The sequence below is a fragment of the Berghia stephanieae genome, chromosome 5, assembly GCF_034508935.2.
Source record: "Berghia stephanieae isolate SIO BIC M18660-M18661 chromosome 5, UCSD_Bste_1.3, whole genome shotgun sequence".
Lineage (NCBI taxonomy): Eukaryota > Metazoa > Mollusca > Gastropoda > Nudibranchia > Aeolidiidae > Berghia > Berghia stephanieae.
The window spans coordinates 36,852,933-36,870,432 of NC_088364.1; the positions used below are offsets into that span (position 1 = coordinate 36,852,933).

The following is a 17,500-nucleotide window of genomic DNA, read 5'->3' on the forward strand; positions in this document are numbered from 1 at the left end:
TTGACACACTAACATGGCCAAGAATTAATAAGTTTTTTTAGGGGGTTTTGCCAGTGAAGATGATTTACTTCTTTTTGAGTGTTCTCAAAATTCTACTTGCCCTTCTAGATTGTTGTCTCCTGTTTTTGAGCAAATCATTTCACTTGGTTGCCATTTTTGTGGTTAGAAAGTTGGTGTCAAAATCATAGTATTCACATCTTTTCAATCCCCAAACTTTTATTTTCTTCTCTTTTAATTAATTTACAGTTTTGGCTTCATCAGCCTGTTGAGCAAGTGTTTGATCAGGATGAGATGAAACAGAAAGATCTTTTTCGTCACATCAGCAAAGAGCCGTCCACTTGGTTGAGGACGAGGGCTTATGGAAAGCAGACACCTTCCTACTTCAATGGAGAAAGTACAACAGAAAAGTATGGGGCCCCCAAGGATGAAAACATTAAGCAATGGCTTGCACAGACCGTAAGTTTATTTTATTTACAATTAAACAAATTATCAGATGTTTATAGGATGCTTTACCTTAAAGTCAAAATGAGGCTTTAAAAAGCTCAAGAACCTGTTCATTGTTTTACAAAACTTTTTTGATAATAACATAACTTTTAAAACTTCCGTATGTTGCGAAAAGTATCTTCAAATAATAGCCATATTTTGAAAAGTTTAAATATTTAAAAGGATTCTTTGAATGTCTAATGCATCTATGTTAGGAGACAAGTGAACCAAAATCTAAACACCTCCCTCCACGAATCTTCCATATAGTCATTGAGTTTCTGTTACTGGTGTTAGATTCTTTTGTAGTGAATCAAATTTCAAATGTTTCTGTTTGTTGTAATTTCATGACTTTTGAAGATGAATTTGGCAAAGGAGTCACTTGCCTATAGATTTCATCTCATAGTTTGAAAGAAAATGTTTAGATAAACCGCTGAAGCTGTGGATGGACATAATATGTCCTTATTTATGTTATAAATTAACAAACAATAAAATTCCCTTTATTCGTCCCCAAGGGGAAATTTGTCTTTAGTGTGTATTCCAAGGGTAGACTGGAATAGCCAGGAAGAGATGAGTTGCTCAAGGCCAAACTGCTTCCATTATCAAATTATTTGTATACTCCACAGAGCAAAGGCAAACCAGATGTTGCAGGAAATGTAAATAACAACTGTTGTCGGCAAGGAGTAACACAACACCAGGCTACAGCTAGCAAAGAAAACAAATTTGTTCCCCTTCAGCTGGAGGACATTTGTAAGGCTAATGAATTGTGCTCAACACTGATGGACTGCGTTTGCAAACCTAATTGTGCAGTACAATGCGAACAAAACCTGTTGGGAGTCAAAAACCCCTTGGATCCCACAAAGGTGTTCAATCCACCTCAGCTCCCTTTATCTCATTGGTTGATTTCTTCTGAAATCAGTGAAAACAATGAGAAGATGGATCTGAGCCAAGGTAAAGAGGAGGCAGAAGATAAGAAAAGTGGTCTTCAAAACACTCCAGAGAAGGGAATGTTTAGTCACATTGCTGAAACGACCAGTGATCAATGGCTATTGAAGCCCCCAGGCTTGTCAGAAAGTTGCATTGTGAGTCCTATGTTCAAGCATTCTAAGGAAGAAGCAAACCTTTGGCTTCAGCAGGTACACGATTCATCCCTTGAGACAAATGCTAAAGTTATACTCAATTTTAATCCTTCAAATAAGTCACTATCAGAGTGGCTAATGTCTCCTACTAAATTAGAAGTTTCCATCAAGGGAGAAGATGAAGACATGAAGGAGGACTCTGAAGGATGGAGCTTGTGTTCCTCTCCTGGCACTTTCAACAGTGAGCAGTTCAGTAAAGATGTGAAGGTGGCCACAAGCTATATGCAGGACTGGGTTCTATGATGTAGTTTATAGATACCAGATTTAACTCGATTATGACAGATGCACAGATAATTAATATATATGTATATTTGAAATTGAAACGGCCAATTGGTACACTAGATTTACTTAGTCGTTTTTCTTTTGTTAATATTGTAGTGCAATGAAATTTGTATTCTTTGTGTTTATAATTATTACTCTTTTTTTTTCAATATTAACATCAGAATAATTGGTTACATCTGTTTGGTTTAGTTAGAGCAGTCAATCTGGACATGGTCTCCTGACCTCCCATACTGGGCGGAGTGGTCACTTTTACTTCTGTACCCCTATATCTATTTTCCCTTTCCATGTTGCTCTCTCTGTCTTTGTTCTGGTTTGAGATTGCTCTTTTTATTATATTTTCTTGGTCCTGGCCTGGATCCTTAGTTGAAAGGGAAGCAGTCAAATGTATTGTTCAATTTCTTTTTTTATTTTTTTTTGGAGAGATTATATTTTTTCTCTTCTAAATCTTTAACCTGTTATGTATTCTCATAGTTTTTAATTTTAAAAAAAACAAAAACATTCCTTACTTTGTAAGCATTTGAGTCTATCCTTCATGGCAGGATCCTTTGCGGATTCCTGGATGGGACCTATAGATATTATCAAAATAGGTGCATCGATGGAATTGTTGTCGAATCCTGTAAATCTTTTAGGTGATCTCAGACTAGAGTACACTGATAGTATGCACTTGGAATTTACTTCTGTTCACTATTTAAACGATTCCCTTTTGTCTTACTTTTTCTTGTGTGCTTTCAATTGTAAATCTATAATTTTTTTACTTTCCCATTTTCTTCCTTTTTACTGGCTCTGAAATGGCCTAAACGTGTCACAAGCACCGTGAAACCCTTAAAAACTAACTTTTAATGTAACGATTCCCATATTAAAGGTATGAAATCCTTTTTTTAAAAACATACATTGTTTTTTTTTAATCTTGGAATTCAGATTCTTTTCTCGATTTGATGCTTTTAACAGTACTCCTACCACGGCTACTACAGGAAATGTATAGTTTTAGTTTTGGGAGATGACATTTTTTTCTTTGTAAATCATCTCTCTGTTATATATTATATTTTTGTTGTGGGATTTTTCGCTTGTGTCTTGATGCAACTTTTATATGACCACAACCTAAGTACATTGATAGTATTCTCTTGGAATCTACATTTGTTCGCTATTTGAATCAGTCCCCTGTCACTTTTTTTTATGTGCTTTTAAGTGTAAATCTAGAATTATTTTACTATCCCATTTTCTTCCTTTTCACTGGCGCTGAAATGACCTAAATGTGTTGTAAGCACATAAAACCATTAAAAAGAAACAATAACAAAACAAAAAAAACGCTCGGATGGTGTCTAATTTTAAGTGATAGAAAAGTTGGCCACTATGCTCTTTTTCTTTTTCTTTATTAAATTGAACCATTAAGCTCAAAAGAAAATATGCATTCAAACAGAGGATGCTATTTGATTCCATTCCTGGTATCCTGAATTCAATTGTTTACAATTCTCTTCAAAAGAACATTATTGAGTTATATCAATACCGATGTTTACATATTTGCTAGTCCGATAACCCAAATTGTTATGGTCTAATTGTTGTAATGGAAAAACTCTCCAACCAATGCAACACATTACAATGTCAAAAAACAGCTCCATAATGAGTCTGGTTATCAGACCTTCAAATTTGTGTACATCAGTCAGTACAAATTGTTTGCAAAAAGAAGAAAAAATATTACCTATCAGGGCTGGCAAGCCACCTTTTTTAGGTTTGGGGGGGGGGGGGGGTGACTTTTCTTTAGCATAACATTCCATTCCATTACCATGTATAATAATTAGTCGTTTTGAATACTAATACCAGTTATTTATTACATTTTTCCTGACATCGAGGCACTTACTGTGTCTTCTATCCTTTTATATTTATATCTGTTTTCCACCATGCTTTCTGTCTTGGTCTTTGAATGAGATTACTTGGTTTGGTCCTTGCTGGGAGGGAAACAGTCAAATGTATAGAGTTTTGGGGGATGATATTTTTTGTCATGTAAATCATCTCTCTATTAACCATTGTATTATTTTTGTTTTACATTTATGATTTGTAAACATTTGAGTGTGTTCCTCTTTTGTTGGGACCTATGCTATTGTCAGGATGAAACGTTTAGGTGATCTCAAACTAAGTACATTGATATATCCTCTTGGAATCTACATATGTTCCCTATTTGAACTAACTCCCCTTTGTCTTCCTTTTTACTGGCACTGATATGACCTTAATGTGTCGCAAGCACCATAAAACTCTTAATAGCGAACAAAAACATAAACATATTTTTACATTTTGTTTATCCCCTCCCTCCTTTTATTTCTCACATATTTTAAACATTGGTGTTGATGATAAGCTAGAATGAGATGCTTATGAAATAGCAAATGGGTATCATATTATTAATCAAGAACTCGAGCTTACTGCTTTTAGAATCTATTTTACCCAAGCTATAAGTGTTTAAAAGCAATCAAATTTAGAGTTGCTACAGTTGATTGGTATTAAAGAAATATGAAAATTATATTGATTGTACGAAGGAAAAAAAATCTTTATAGTACTTATAGATTTGTCATATCCTAATGCAGAATGTGATATGCTTGAATATAGACGTTACAGGGTAGGAGGTTGTTTTGTGTATTGATTTTCATCATGATATTTTAGTGTAACATAAAGTATAAGATGCTTCTGCTTTAGTTTGATTGTTGAGTGATATTGCATTATAATTTTTTAAATAAAAAAATTGTTTTTAGACATGACAAGGTTATCTTTTGTCATGATAATACTGTGGAATCCGCATAAAGTCACTGGGTGGGGATCCTGACCTCCCATAGCGGGCAGGGAGGTACATACTGTGTCTTCTATCCCCTTATATCTGTTATCCAACATGCTTTCTGTCTTTGTCTCGGAATGAGATTACTTGGTTTTGTCCTGGCACTGGCCGGAATCCTAGCTGGGAGGGAAACAGTCAAATGCATAGTTATTGTTTTGGGAGATGATATTTTTTTCCTTGTAAATCATCTCTCTGTTATGTATTATTATTTTTATTTTGAATGTATAATGTAAGCATTTGAGTGTGTTCCTCTTTGTTGGATTTTGTGCTTGTGTCTGGATGAGACTTGTAGGTGATTTCAAACTAAGTACATTGGTGGTATGCTCTTGGAATCTACATCTGATCCCTATTTGTTCTCAATTCCCCTTTTTCTTGGGTGCTTTAATTGTAATTCTAGAACTTTTTACTATCCCATTTTCTTCCTTTTTACTGGCGCTGATATAACCTAAATGTGTTGCAAGCGCCGTAAAATCCTTAAAAACAAAAAAAAACAAAAAAAAACGCATAAAGTCAAGACCTCTTGTTGGTCCCAAATTTTTTGTTCTTTATCAAAGTGTGTTCCATTGTTAATGGATAAAGTCAGCCAATCTTTCGGGTCTTATGGTGCTGGTTTTATCAGGATTCCACTATAATCCTTACTTGGTTCATTGGTGAGTACATGATTTATAGGCACCAAGACGTATAATGAACGATTGCTGCAAGTGCCATTCGATTTCTATACCCGACCAAAGTGTAGGTGTGTGTTGTTTTTTTTTTCTAAATTTTTATTTAACAATTATTCTCGAGTTTATGTGTTTATTTAAACATTCTCTTTTTATATTATCAAATGGAAGTGGCTTTAAGCTATGTCAGCAAACTTATTCAATGATATTCTGTTGTCAAAAACTAACATCAGCATTTAACAAGTCATCAATATGATTTAGTATTTCGGTATTTTACATTATTACCTGGATATTTTTGGCATGCAACAAGTTATGCTTTTTTTTTTTTTTTTTTTAAAGAGAACCAACATTCACTTGCAGCGATTCTACCTTTTGCTTTCAGTTTATTTGGTAAAAGTATGTAAAAGTTGACAACTACTCATTGAAAAAATACAATTGTTGAAATACTGATGAATATTTTTTTTAACATGTAAATAATGACAGATTGTTTCATAAATTAAATTGTCTTAATTTAATTTGTTTTTAATGACAAATTTCACAAGGGAGTAGTGCAACTATTCATTTTGATGAATCCTGAAACTATAAAGTATATATATATATATTATTTGAAAGGAATTCTTATACAGAATAAACTTATTATGGCATATATAAAAAAAAACGAGCATTATTTCAAAAGTTTTGCTTTCCTGACCTTGTCAAGTTGATCAATTTTGACGTTTTTGTTTTTGTTTTTGTTTGTAAGTATCTGGGTGGGGATCCTGACCTCCCATAGCGGGCAGGGAGGTCCATACTGTGTCTTCTATCCCCTTATATCTGTTTTCCAACATGCTTTCTGTCTTTGTCTTGAAATGAGGTTACTTGATTTTGTCCTGGCCCTGGTTGGAGTCGTGGCTGGAAGGGAAACAGTCAAATGCATAGTTATTGTTTTGGGAGATGATATTTTTTTCCTTGTAAATCATCTCTCTGTTATGTATTATTATATTTGTTATTTTTAGTGTATAATGTAAGCATTTGAGTGTATTCCTCTCTGTTGGATTTTGTGCTTGTGTCCGGATGAGACTTATAGGTGATCTCAAACTAAGTACATTGGTGGTATGCTTTTGGAATCTACATCTGATCCCTATTTGTTCCCAGTTCCCCTTTGTCTTACCTTTTCTTGGGTGCTTTAATTGTAATTCTAGAACTTTTTACTATCCATTTTCGTCCTTTTTACTGGCGCTGATATGACCTAAATGTGTTGCAAGCGCCGTAAAACCCTTAAAAACAAAACAATGTTTGTAAGTATCACTCTTAGCGATTGAATCTGATCACAGGTGGTAAATGCCTGGGAGGGACAGGGAGGCGCTTACTCTGTCTTTACCCCTATATCTGTTTTCCAAAATGCTTTCTGTCTTTGTCTAGGAATGAGATTACTTGGTTTTGTCCTGGTTGAGGGGAAACAGTTTCGGGAGATGATATTTTTTGTCTTGTAAATCATCTCTTTGTTATGCACTGGGGTGAAACATTTAGTATCTCAAACTAAACACACTGATAGTGTGCTCTTGGAATCTACATCTGGTCCCTATTTGAACTAATTCCCCTTTGTCTTGCTTATTCTTGGGTGCTTTAATTGTAATTCTATAACTTTTTACTATCCCATATTCTTTTTACTGGCGCTGATATATCTAAATGTGTTGTAAGCGCCGTAAAATCCTTAAAAACAAACAACAATTTGATCAAATCCCTCCCCTCCCACTGGGTGGGGATCCTGACCTCCCATAGTGGGCAGGGAGGTACATACTGTGTCTTCTATCCCCTTATATGTTTTCCAACATGCTTTCTGTCTTTGTCTTGGAATGAGATTACTTGGTTTTGTCTTGGCCCTGGCCGGAGTCCTAGCTGGGAGGGAAACAGTTAAATGCATAGATATTTATTTGGGAGATGATATTTTTTTCTTTGTAAATCATCTCTCTGTCAGGTATTATCTTATTTATTTTTAATGTATAATGTAAGCATTTGAGTGTATTCCTCCTTGTTGGATTTTGTGCGTGTGTCCGGATGAGACTTATAGGTGATCTCAAACTAAGTACATTGAAGGTATGCTCTTGGAATCTACATCTGATCCCTATTTGTTCCTAGTTCCCCCTTTGTCTTACTTTCTCTTGGTTTCTTTAATTGTAATTCTAGAACTTTTTACTATCCCATTCTCTGCCTTTTTACCTTTTTACTGGCGCTGATATGACCTTAATGTGTTGCAAGCGCCGTAAAACCCTTAAAAACAAACAAACAAACCTCCCCTCCCATGGTGGGCCCACCAAGGTCACTTGAGTGTCTTCTATCACCCTATTTCTGTAAAACGCTTAAAATTTTTAAATAACACATGACCCCAAATTTGGTTGGTGGGGGCTTCTCGTTGGTCTTCTATCCCACAACTTGGTTTCTTGCCCATACTCAGGTCGGAGTTCTTTTCCATGGTGGCAATCAAATGCGAATGTTTGTGTGTAAGAGAGAGAGTCTTGATGGGTCTTTTTTTTTTTTTTTTGTTCTTTTTTTTTGTTTCGTTATTTTTATATTGTTCTTTTAGTGTTTGGGGGAGGGGGGGGGGGGGGGGGGGGTCTCTTTGTTATGTGTGTTTTTGTTGTGTTTTTTCCCCCCCATTATTTCTTGTTCTTTTTCTTTAAGAATGAGACAACTCGGGTTTGGTTGTCATCTAGTTACTGTAAGGGAGATAGCCGAGTTGTTTTTTTTCACCGGTGAGTTTTAAGCAAGCCTTTTTCCAGCGGTTGAGCGTGACCATGTGGCCCTGGTGGGATTTCTATGGGAAACTGGTTTGAATATTTTGAGGTAATGGAGATCAGGACAAGACAGCGCATATGACGATGGGCGATAAACTTTAGAAAATGTAAGCTCCTTCAAATATCTAGGTGCCACACGGTCAACTCTGGAAGTCAAAAACAGAATTTTAGTTGTCACCTTTGACACAGCTGGGTAAGATCTGGACGAAAAAATGCATCACCTTTCCAACCAAACAGAAACTGTATAAGTCCTTGGTGTTGTTTAGCCTGCTATATGGATGCGAGACCTGGACCTTGATAGCAGAAATCGCTTAATGAGTCCAGACATTCGAGAACAAATGCATGCGGAGACTTCTTGGAATTGCATGGAAAGACCGTAAGACCAACGAGTATACATACTCTAAGTGAACGCTTGGCAGGCCTCCAAGAGCACTTGCTTGTTATCGTAAAAAGGAGGACGTTTTCATGATTTGACTATGTGATCCGCCAACTTAGCTCCCAAAAACACTTCTGCAAGGGACCTAAGTTGGATGCAGGAAAAGAGAGGAACAGTCAAAATGCTGGATGGACAATATCAAGGATTGGACACATTTAGACAGCCCAACCCTGATAAGAAAAGCGGGTGACAGGACTGGCTGCACACATGTTACGGTCAAAGAATGAGGTGAGGTGTATAAAAACGGGAAAATGAAACCTACTCTTATTTTATAATTGCCACCAGATAACGCATTCTTCTAAGAAACGATTTTGGTCTAGGTAATCGGTGTTTTCACAGCATTATTGATTTCCAATGAAGTCATCACTTAATAATAATATTGTGCTCTCAATAGCAACGATGGTGATGATGATAAAATCTCACGATACTGATTTATTTATAGGTTACTTTACCTGGAATATTGTGTCTCTGTTTGAGAGCTGGACAAACTTAGTAAGATATCCTTTAACCTTTGGGACCTTCAAACGTCGGCCTTACTTTGGGTGGCCTGATGTTGTGATGAGTAGTAATCGCCTTTCGATTTGAAACAGACATGCCGAAGTTTTTTTAAAAACCCATTTCCTTCAACTTTCACCCCCCGTCTTATTAACTCGATAAATTTTGCGTATTTATTTGTTGGCGCAATTAAACCCACTAAGTAGGTAGAGACGTCTAAGCTTTTTTTTTTAAATAGTCATTACATTTAACACTTGACGTTGGTTATCTTATTATTAGCTCTATCTTTACAGATGATTCAACCTAGCAGTTAACCTCTTTTCCTCATCGGTACCATTCTCTTAATGGATCTAAGTCTAAGCTAAGATGGTTCAATTATTTCGGGTCGAAACGTTCCTATGAATTGCTGCAAGCACAAAGTGTGTGGAAGGTTTTATCTGTTTAAAAAATACAATGGGACGGCCATTCAATTCTTGCTATTAGTTTTCTTTTATCCAGCAGATTTTATGAGGTACATACGTTGATCAAATCATTATAAGGAATATACTTCATAAGCTTGGTAGTCGAAAGTATAGTTTACAAACTGGGTAGTCTCGATTTTAAGATATGAAAATGCATTGCATATTTGCTTATAAGTGAGTCTCACTCCGGTTCACTAGTGATGTGGATTGTGTAGACTATTATATTAATATTACATATAAATATTAACATATATCTTGTTACAATGGATGCCCGCTACAATACTGAGCGTTAATTTAAACTGGCCATTGATTACCGGTCCATGAGCCGTTTTCATGAACGCGGCCTAACGCTTTGTCTCTTGACTATCTCTGACTTTGGTCAAGGACTTGAAAAAAATCGAATTTGATGTGAGCTGACTTAGCAATTCCCAGACTAACATCACGGACTAAGTATGGCCCAGTTTTAGTCATTTGCTTAGGAAGGACTTCACAATCAGAAATACATAAAAATATTTTTTTAAAAAAGGATTACACCCCTTTAGAAAGGGAAGAGATGAGGAAATTGGTAGAGATGAGAGACAAAAAAAGGGAAGAGACAATACAGAAAGGGGGAGAGGAGAAGTGGACAATATGGAGGGGGAAAGTTGTAGATTCCAATCGAAGACAGGGCAGGCCAGCAGACAGAAAGAGAGAGGAGGAGGAAAGAAAATAACCAACGATTTTAGTTCTAATGTACAGAATGTTTTTAACCCCCATCAGACGGACAGTTTTAAGTGCTTGTACAAAAAATTAGACCGTCATCGTACAGACATTTTAAAGTGCTTTTATACAAATTCAGATTCTTTTATCAACAAGAGAGATGAACTTTTATTAACGATTGATGCTGAGAGTGTTGATGTTATAAGTATAACTGAAGTGTTACCTAAAAATCAGCAAAGAGGTAAAATCGAGCCGGTAGAACTTCAGATTCCAGGCTTTGATTGTTTTCACAATATTCAGGATAAAAGTTGTCATCGTGGTGTAGCCATATGGGTTCGTTCAAAGCTAAATGCTCAACCAGTCAAGTTGTCAGACAACTTGTCATCATCCAAAGAATCCGTTTGGTGTGAAATAACACTTAGAGACAATGATAGGATGTTAGTTGGCTCGGTTTATCGTTCACCGAATAGCTCTTTTGAAAACAATGATAAGATTAATGAACTTTTAGTTAAAATGACAGAAGGCAAATCACATGTTCTAGTTACGGGAGATTTTAACTTTCCTGAAGTAGACTGGGCAAACGAGTTATCCCCCAAGGACTCAGATCACTCTGCTTCTAAATTCATGGAAGCTGTCAGGGATTCATTCTTAACACAGCACGTTAAGCAACCAACTCACTACCGTTCAGAGCAAAACCCAAATATTCTGGACCTGGTTTTTACAAATGAACATTCAATGATTGACTCAATAAGACATGAGGCTCCACTAGGCAAGAGTCACCACCAGGTTTTATATTTTGACTTTAGATGTTACACAAAGAAATGTTACTCGAACGAACCCCGCTACTGTTTCGATAAAGGCGACTACAAACAGCTTTCTGAATTAGTCTCAGCTGCAGACCTAACACAAAAAATAATAAACCTGTCTGTACTCGATGCATGGACTATTATCAAATCTGAAGTTATGTCTGCAGTGGACATCAGCGTACCAAAAGTTAAAAGTAGTTCAGACAGAACTTCACCTCGGTGGATCAATCCTACAGTCTTGGCAAAACTCAAGAAAAAGAAGCAAGCTTACAAAAAGTACTTAGAAACTAGAGAGGGTGCAGACTATATTAATTACACGAGGGCCAGAAATCAAGCCAAAAGCTCATGCAGAATTGCTGTAAAGGACTATGAGAGATCTATTTCTCGTATGGCTAAAGTGAACCCGAAAAAGTTTTTTGCATATGCTAGAACAAAAACGAAGACTAAAGACGGTATTGCGGATTTGTATGATGATCATAAGACAGCCTCATCTAACATTGACAAAGCCAATATTCTTAACAAGTTCTTTAGCAGTGTATTCACCAACGAGGATCTTACTAATATACCTACATGTGAAAGAAAAAGTGTAAACAACATACTATCAGATATAGAATTCGACAAAGACACTGTAAAGAAGAAACTAGACAAACTCAATATGAACAAGTCCCCAGGACCTGACATGTTCCACCCCCGCGTATTATGTCAGTTGTCAGAAGAACTCTCCGAACCATTAGCGTTACTGTTCCAAAAATCACTTGACTCAGGAACTCTTCCACCCGATTGGAAAGAAGCACAAGTTACACCGTTATTCAAGAAAGGAGACAAGAGTAATCCGGGCAATTATCGACCAGTTAGCCTCACCTCAGTGGTTTGCAAAATAATGGAGAGCATTATTAGAGACTATGTCATAACTCACCTAAAGAACAACAAGTTACTGTCTGAATGCCAACATGGCTTTGTTTCTGGCAGGTCATGTTCAACTAACCTCCTAAAGACTTTAAATGATTGGACAGAGTTTCTCGACCAAGGATCTTCGGTTGACGCAATCTACTTAGATTTTGCTAAAGCTTTTGATTCTGTTCCCCATCAAAGACTCTTAAACAAACTGGAAGCTCATGGTGTACAAGGAAATACTCTAAGCTGGATTAAGCATTTTCTAGTAGGCAGGAAACAGAGAGTTAGCGTGCAAGGCACAGTGTCAAATTGGACAGAAGTTCTTAGTGGAGTGCCACAAGGCAGCGTCTTAGGTCCAACTCTTTTCGTAATCTTCATTAATGATTTACCAAGTATTTTGTCTAGCTCATGTTCAATGTATGCCGATGATACTAAAGTATACAGAAAGGTAAACAATCTAGAAAATAGAGACAGTCTTCAGTTAGATATTGACAATCTAGTCAACTGGGCAGACGATTGGCAACTGAAGTTCAACGCTGGAAAATGCACAGTGCTACATCTTGGAACGAAAAACAAAATCTTTCACTACGATATGAGACAGCATCACTGTAGCGACAGAACAGCTCTGAATAAGTCAAAACTTGAGAAAGATTTGGGAGTACATGTTGATACTAAATTAAAATTCTCAAAGCATATAGAAACACAAGTTAATAAGGCAAACAGAATCCTTGGACTCATCAGAAATCTTTTACCTATTTAGATGCAGCAACTATGAAAATACTATTTACTGCATTAGTCAGACCCCATCTCGAGTTCAGCAACTCAGTATGGTCACCACAATTTGAGAAAGATAAGAAACTTATTGAAGGCGTGCTTCGCAGAGCAACAAAAGTAATTCCTGGGTTGAAAGATAAGCAATATGAGGATAGACTGAAACGTATTGAAATTCCAAGCATGACATACAGACGAGTACGAGGTGATATGATTGAAACATACAAGTTTACACACAGTTTGTATCAAGTCGAGAGTAAACTTTTCGTGTTTGCAAACAATGGAACCAGAGGTCATAATTACAAGCTGCATAAACCAAGGTGTAACACATCGCTTAGGCAACACTACTTTAATCAACGTGTGATCGACCGCTGGAACAGTCTCCCTGAAACGGTGACCAATGCTCCAAGTGTCAACGCCTTCAAAATTAGCTTAGATAGCCACTTAGCGGATTACATGTTTAGCATAGTTGAACCGCCCATTAAGATCCCATCAAAGGGTTAGACGTATATACAGGTCAAAAGATCTGTTAGGGTTAGGGCCTTCAATTTATCAAAAAGTTTATATATTATAGATACAGGTCAAAAGATCTGTTAGGGCTTTTTATTGACTTTTATCTCGATGAACTGAATGCCAAGATCAGCAAAGGCACAAAACGCCTAATACGCTGGAAAACTATACTATACTATACTATACAAGTTTAGAGACCCCATACGCGTGGCGTTTTTACCGGTGACGATGTGGGGGGTAGGCACGGCTTAAGTAAATTTTAATGAAATAGCAATGTGTATGGCCAAATAACTGGGTGACAAGCTGAGGGACGCAAAATGTTTTCGGGGCGATGGGCTATCGGAGGCGTGGCAGTATAAAAAAGTGGACAATTTTTTTTTTCGGATTTTCGCTGTCTTGACATCAGATTCGTGATCAGTGTCAAATTTACAATAAGTTTGATACCAAGCACTATGTGTTTACTAAAAAAGATGGTTGAAATTTGAAATAAATGTTAATTAATAGTGAGGCTATGTAGTCGACAGAACAGTGCCCCTCCCTGTTCTGCGATGGGGCCTAGTGGTATGACTCTCGCTTTCGGATCGGAAGGTCCAGGTTTCGAGACGAGCTCTGAGCGGCGCAGAGTTAGTTGTCCTTGGAAAAGGCTTTTTACTCACATTCTATCACCGTACTCAGATGTAAAATGAGTACATGGCTGTTTGTTGTCTCTGTCGGAAAAAAATATAATATAGCCGGACATGCGTCATGTCTCGTCCTTCGTGTTTAGTATTGCTGTTGGCTTGGGAACCCCTGTAAAGCGCTTTGAGTACGTCTAGTGGATATTACGCTATATAAATACTGTTATTATTTTTTGAATAATTTTTTTAAATAAATTTTGAGTCAGGAGAGGTAGATGAACAAAGAGTTTTGTTTTTCTCCAAGTTCTTGATCACCGTAACATTTATAATGGGTTTCATACAAAATAAAAAAATGTCTGATAAAATTAGCAAAAGAAGAATTAGTTTTCCGATCTCCGTAATTTCCATTGTCTAATGACATGATACATATTCTAGTTTTTGTGGGTTTTTTTTTTTGTTTTTGTTTTTTTTTTTTTTTGTTTTTGTTTTTTTTCTCCGCAACCCTTGACGCGACAACACGGTCAACTTGACACATGATTGTCCACAAAATGGAAAATTTTCAGTGGTTTACGTTGTTTATAGAATTAAATCTGATTGCAATGTAGTGATGTTATGCGTATTGGGAAAATACTCACGACATCTCCATCAGGGTATAACATACTAACACACAAAACTGTGTAACCTCGAACGTTTATAGCCTGATTGATATAATTTAGTGAGAAGTACTCCGAGAGTGGGCAGGGAAATACTTTCTGTGTCTTCTAACTAAGCTTTGTCCTGACCCTGGTCGGAGTCCTTGGCTGGAAGGGAAAGAGTTTGAATGTATAGTTATAGTTTTGGGAGATCAGATTTTTTTCCCTTGTAAATCATCTCTCTGTTATGTAATTATTTTTTAAACATTTAACTTATGATTTGTTAACATTTGAGTGTATTCTTAATGGGATCCTGTGCTGGTGTCTGGATAAGACTTTTAGGTGATCTCAAACTAAGTACACAGATATTGTGCTCTTGGAATCTATATCTGTTCCATATTATACTATTCCCCATTGTCTTACTTTTTCCTCAAGTCCTTTTAATTGTACATCTAGAATGTTTTTACTATCCAACGTTCTTCCTTTCGACTAGCGCTGATATGACCTTAATCTGTTGCAAGCACCGTAAAACCCTTAAAAACAACAAATAATAGTGAGAAGTAAATTATAAAAATGGCTGTCTAAAAGCAATAACAAACGGTCTGAGTGACGTCAACTTCATTCCTTCTATTGATGCTCTATGTTAAAGTAAAATACTCACAAAGTCCGCCAGCCAAAAATAACGCTCCAGTCCACAAATCTATATGGAACCTTGAACGTTTATAGTCTGATATAATTTAAAGAGAATTAATCACAAAATGGGTGTATAAAAACAATAACAAAGAGATCAGTGACGTCAATTTGATTCCTTCTATACATATCCAAGAACTTTACTCTCTCCATCTCCTCCTTCAATACATATGTATCTATTCTCTCTCATCACATTTTTGTGCGCTATGGATGTGGTCTTGTGGTATGACACTCGCCGTCGGATCGGAAGTTACTAGGTTGGAGTCCCGCTCTGATCGGCGCACAATTGAGTCCTTGGAAAGGGTCTTAACTCGCATTCTTTCACCTTGTTCACGTGTAAAATGAGTACCTAGCTGTTTACTGCGTCGTCTCTGTCGGAAACAATTGTAATATCGCCTAACAGGGGTCACATCTCGTCTTACATGTTTTGCTGATGACCAAAGACCCCGAGGGGGGAAGAGTTATCTAACCTTTTGTGTTTTGAGCTTGAATTTATTAGAGTGGCTGCACATTGTCATTAGTTCTGATCTTTTAAGGTGTTGTTGTTTCTGTGGTTGTGTAATAGTATTTCCAGTTTATATATATATATATATATATATATATATATATATATATATATATATATATATATATATATATATATATATATATTCGTTTTTTTTAATGTGATTAAAAAGAAATGATTATTTTTAATTTATTTACTTATTCATTCATTTATTGGAAACTCTCAGCATTTTTAGATTTTGGAACAGAAAAAGGGACGGAACAGGGAACATAATTTAAGTTCTGACACCAGTGTTTATTATCTTAAACTATGTATGTTCTGCCGTTTGTCATTGTGGTGTCCAATTACGATACGGAATGTGGCATTCGGAAATGCATTTTACACACAGTGTTCCGATTTCCTGTCGGGAATGGAGGTTATATTTGAAGTTTTAGCCAAGTGTGGAAAAGCGATGTCTTTGAAAATTGTACTAGCTCTAAAAAGACTATAGTCTTATTTCTCGTGGTATGCGTTCCATGTATGTGAAAAAAAAAATAATAAAGGGAGTTATGTGACTCATAAACAAATGGATAATACAAACTAAGCAACATTTCGGCCTCAGCTTCCCGAAGATAATGAAGTGAGTGAGAGAGAGAGGGAGAGGAGAAAGAGAGAGAGACAGAGAGAGAGAGGGAGAGAGAGAGAGAGAGCGCAAAAAAACTATGCGACAGGGGTAATAGGGGTGTGTGGAGGAGGAGGAGGAGGAGGAGAGAGAGAGTATGAGAAGGGAAGAAGGGAGTAGTAGAGAGGAGGAGAGAGAGAGAGATCTATGCGACAGGGATAATAGGGGTGGGAGGAGGAGGAGGAGGAGGAGAGAGAGAGAGGAGAGAGAGAGAGGGGGGGGGGGGGGGAGAGAATTGGGAACAAGAAAAAAATAACCAGCTACCAATACCCTTCATTTATAAACCAAGCATTTATTAACAAATTGCAAGATTTTGGCCTTAGTCAAATAAATAAAAATCCAATAAGGGGTACAAATATCCTCGACTTATTTATCACAAATCGACCAAATTTAATTGTCAAGTGTACAACCATTCCAGGCATGAGTGACCACGAGTGACATCCTCATCACGGACAGCAATATCAAAGCAAACAAAATCACACAAAAATCGCACCCTATTACTATTTGGAAAAGGCAAATATCGCCGAAATGCGGACAGAAACATGTCTTTTTAGTGAAAACATAATTAATCAAAATGAGGACGTTTGGACTGCCATCAACGACCACCTAAACAAAATGATGTCCAAACATGTACAAACGAAGGAAAGCTCAAGGAAATGTCACCAACCATGGATAAACACCACCGTCAAACGATTATCCAGACGGAAACAAAAGACATGGAGCAGAGCGAGAAAGTCCAACAGTAAGAAAGACTGGTACAATTACGCCCGACTGAAAAAAAGAAACACAAAAAGAGAGTAGAAGAGCCTATCATAATCATGTTAAGGAACTTTCAGTGAAGACTCAAACAAAAAGCTCTGGAAATTTATAAAAAGCAGAGGTGCGATTGGTTGGTATAGCGCCCCTTGAGCATGATCGTGTATTATACTCTGACGCAAAGGAAAAAGCAGACATACTTAATAACCAATTCTGCTCTGTTTTTGTTTCAAAAGCTCATACCAAAATTTCCACTCAACAACTACAAAGCGAAGAAAACGATTCCAACACTATGGCCGAAATCATGTGACAGTAGAGGGCGTTTCCAAACTCCTCGCCACTCTAGATCCAAAGAAAGCATGTGGCCGAGACAAAATACCATCCCGACTCTTAAAGATATTGAGTAACGAAT

General features: G+C 36.8%; 3 protein-coding genes across 6 annotated transcripts in view; all 3 read left to right on the forward strand.

The window, feature by feature from the left end:
- The window catches only part of LOC144972849 (nuclear receptor coactivator 4-like), a 22,093-nt gene extending 16,045 nt beyond the window's left edge, over positions 1-6,048 (forward strand). For all 4 annotated transcript variants that reach the window (XM_078914571.1, XM_078914573.1, XM_078914572.1 and 1 more), the window contains exons 7-8: positions 247-456; positions 1,107-6,048. In XM_078914571.1, the coding sequence (XP_078770697.1) occupies positions 247-456; positions 1,107-1,862 (966 nt within the window). In that variant the 3' untranslated portion in view covers positions 1,863-6,048. The remainder of the gene's footprint in view (positions 1-246; positions 457-1,106) is intronic.
- A 2,385-nt stretch (positions 6,049-8,433) lies between these two features.
- LOC144973933 (uncharacterized) lies at positions 8,434-12,706 on the forward strand. The gene is made up of 2 exons (XM_078916822.1): positions 8,434-8,531; positions 10,090-12,706. The coding sequence occupies exons 1-2, from the start codon at positions 8,434-8,436 to the stop codon at positions 12,704-12,706; spliced, it is 2,715 nt and encodes a 904-aa protein (XP_078772948.1).
- An 11-nt stretch (positions 12,707-12,717) lies between these two features.
- LOC144973934 (uncharacterized) lies at positions 12,718-13,221 on the forward strand. The gene has a single exon (XM_078916823.1). It carries the CDS (start codon positions 12,718-12,720, stop codon positions 13,219-13,221), a length of 504 nt encoding a protein of 167 aa, XP_078772949.1.
- The last annotated feature ends 4,279 nt before the right edge of the window (positions 13,222-17,500 follow it).

Coding starts and splice junctions, on each gene's coding strand:
- LOC144973933 (XM_078916822.1), top strand. CDS start 8,434: ATGCGAGACCTGGACCTTGATAGCAGAAATCGCTTAATGAGTCCAGAC. Junction 8,532..10,089: donor TGGAATTGCATGGAAAGACC/GTAAGACCAACG, acceptor ACACCCCTTTAG/AAAGGGAAGAGATGAGGAAA.
- LOC144973934 (XM_078916823.1), top strand. CDS start 12,718: ATGAAAATACTATTTACTGCATTAGTCAGACCCCATCTCGAGTTCAGC.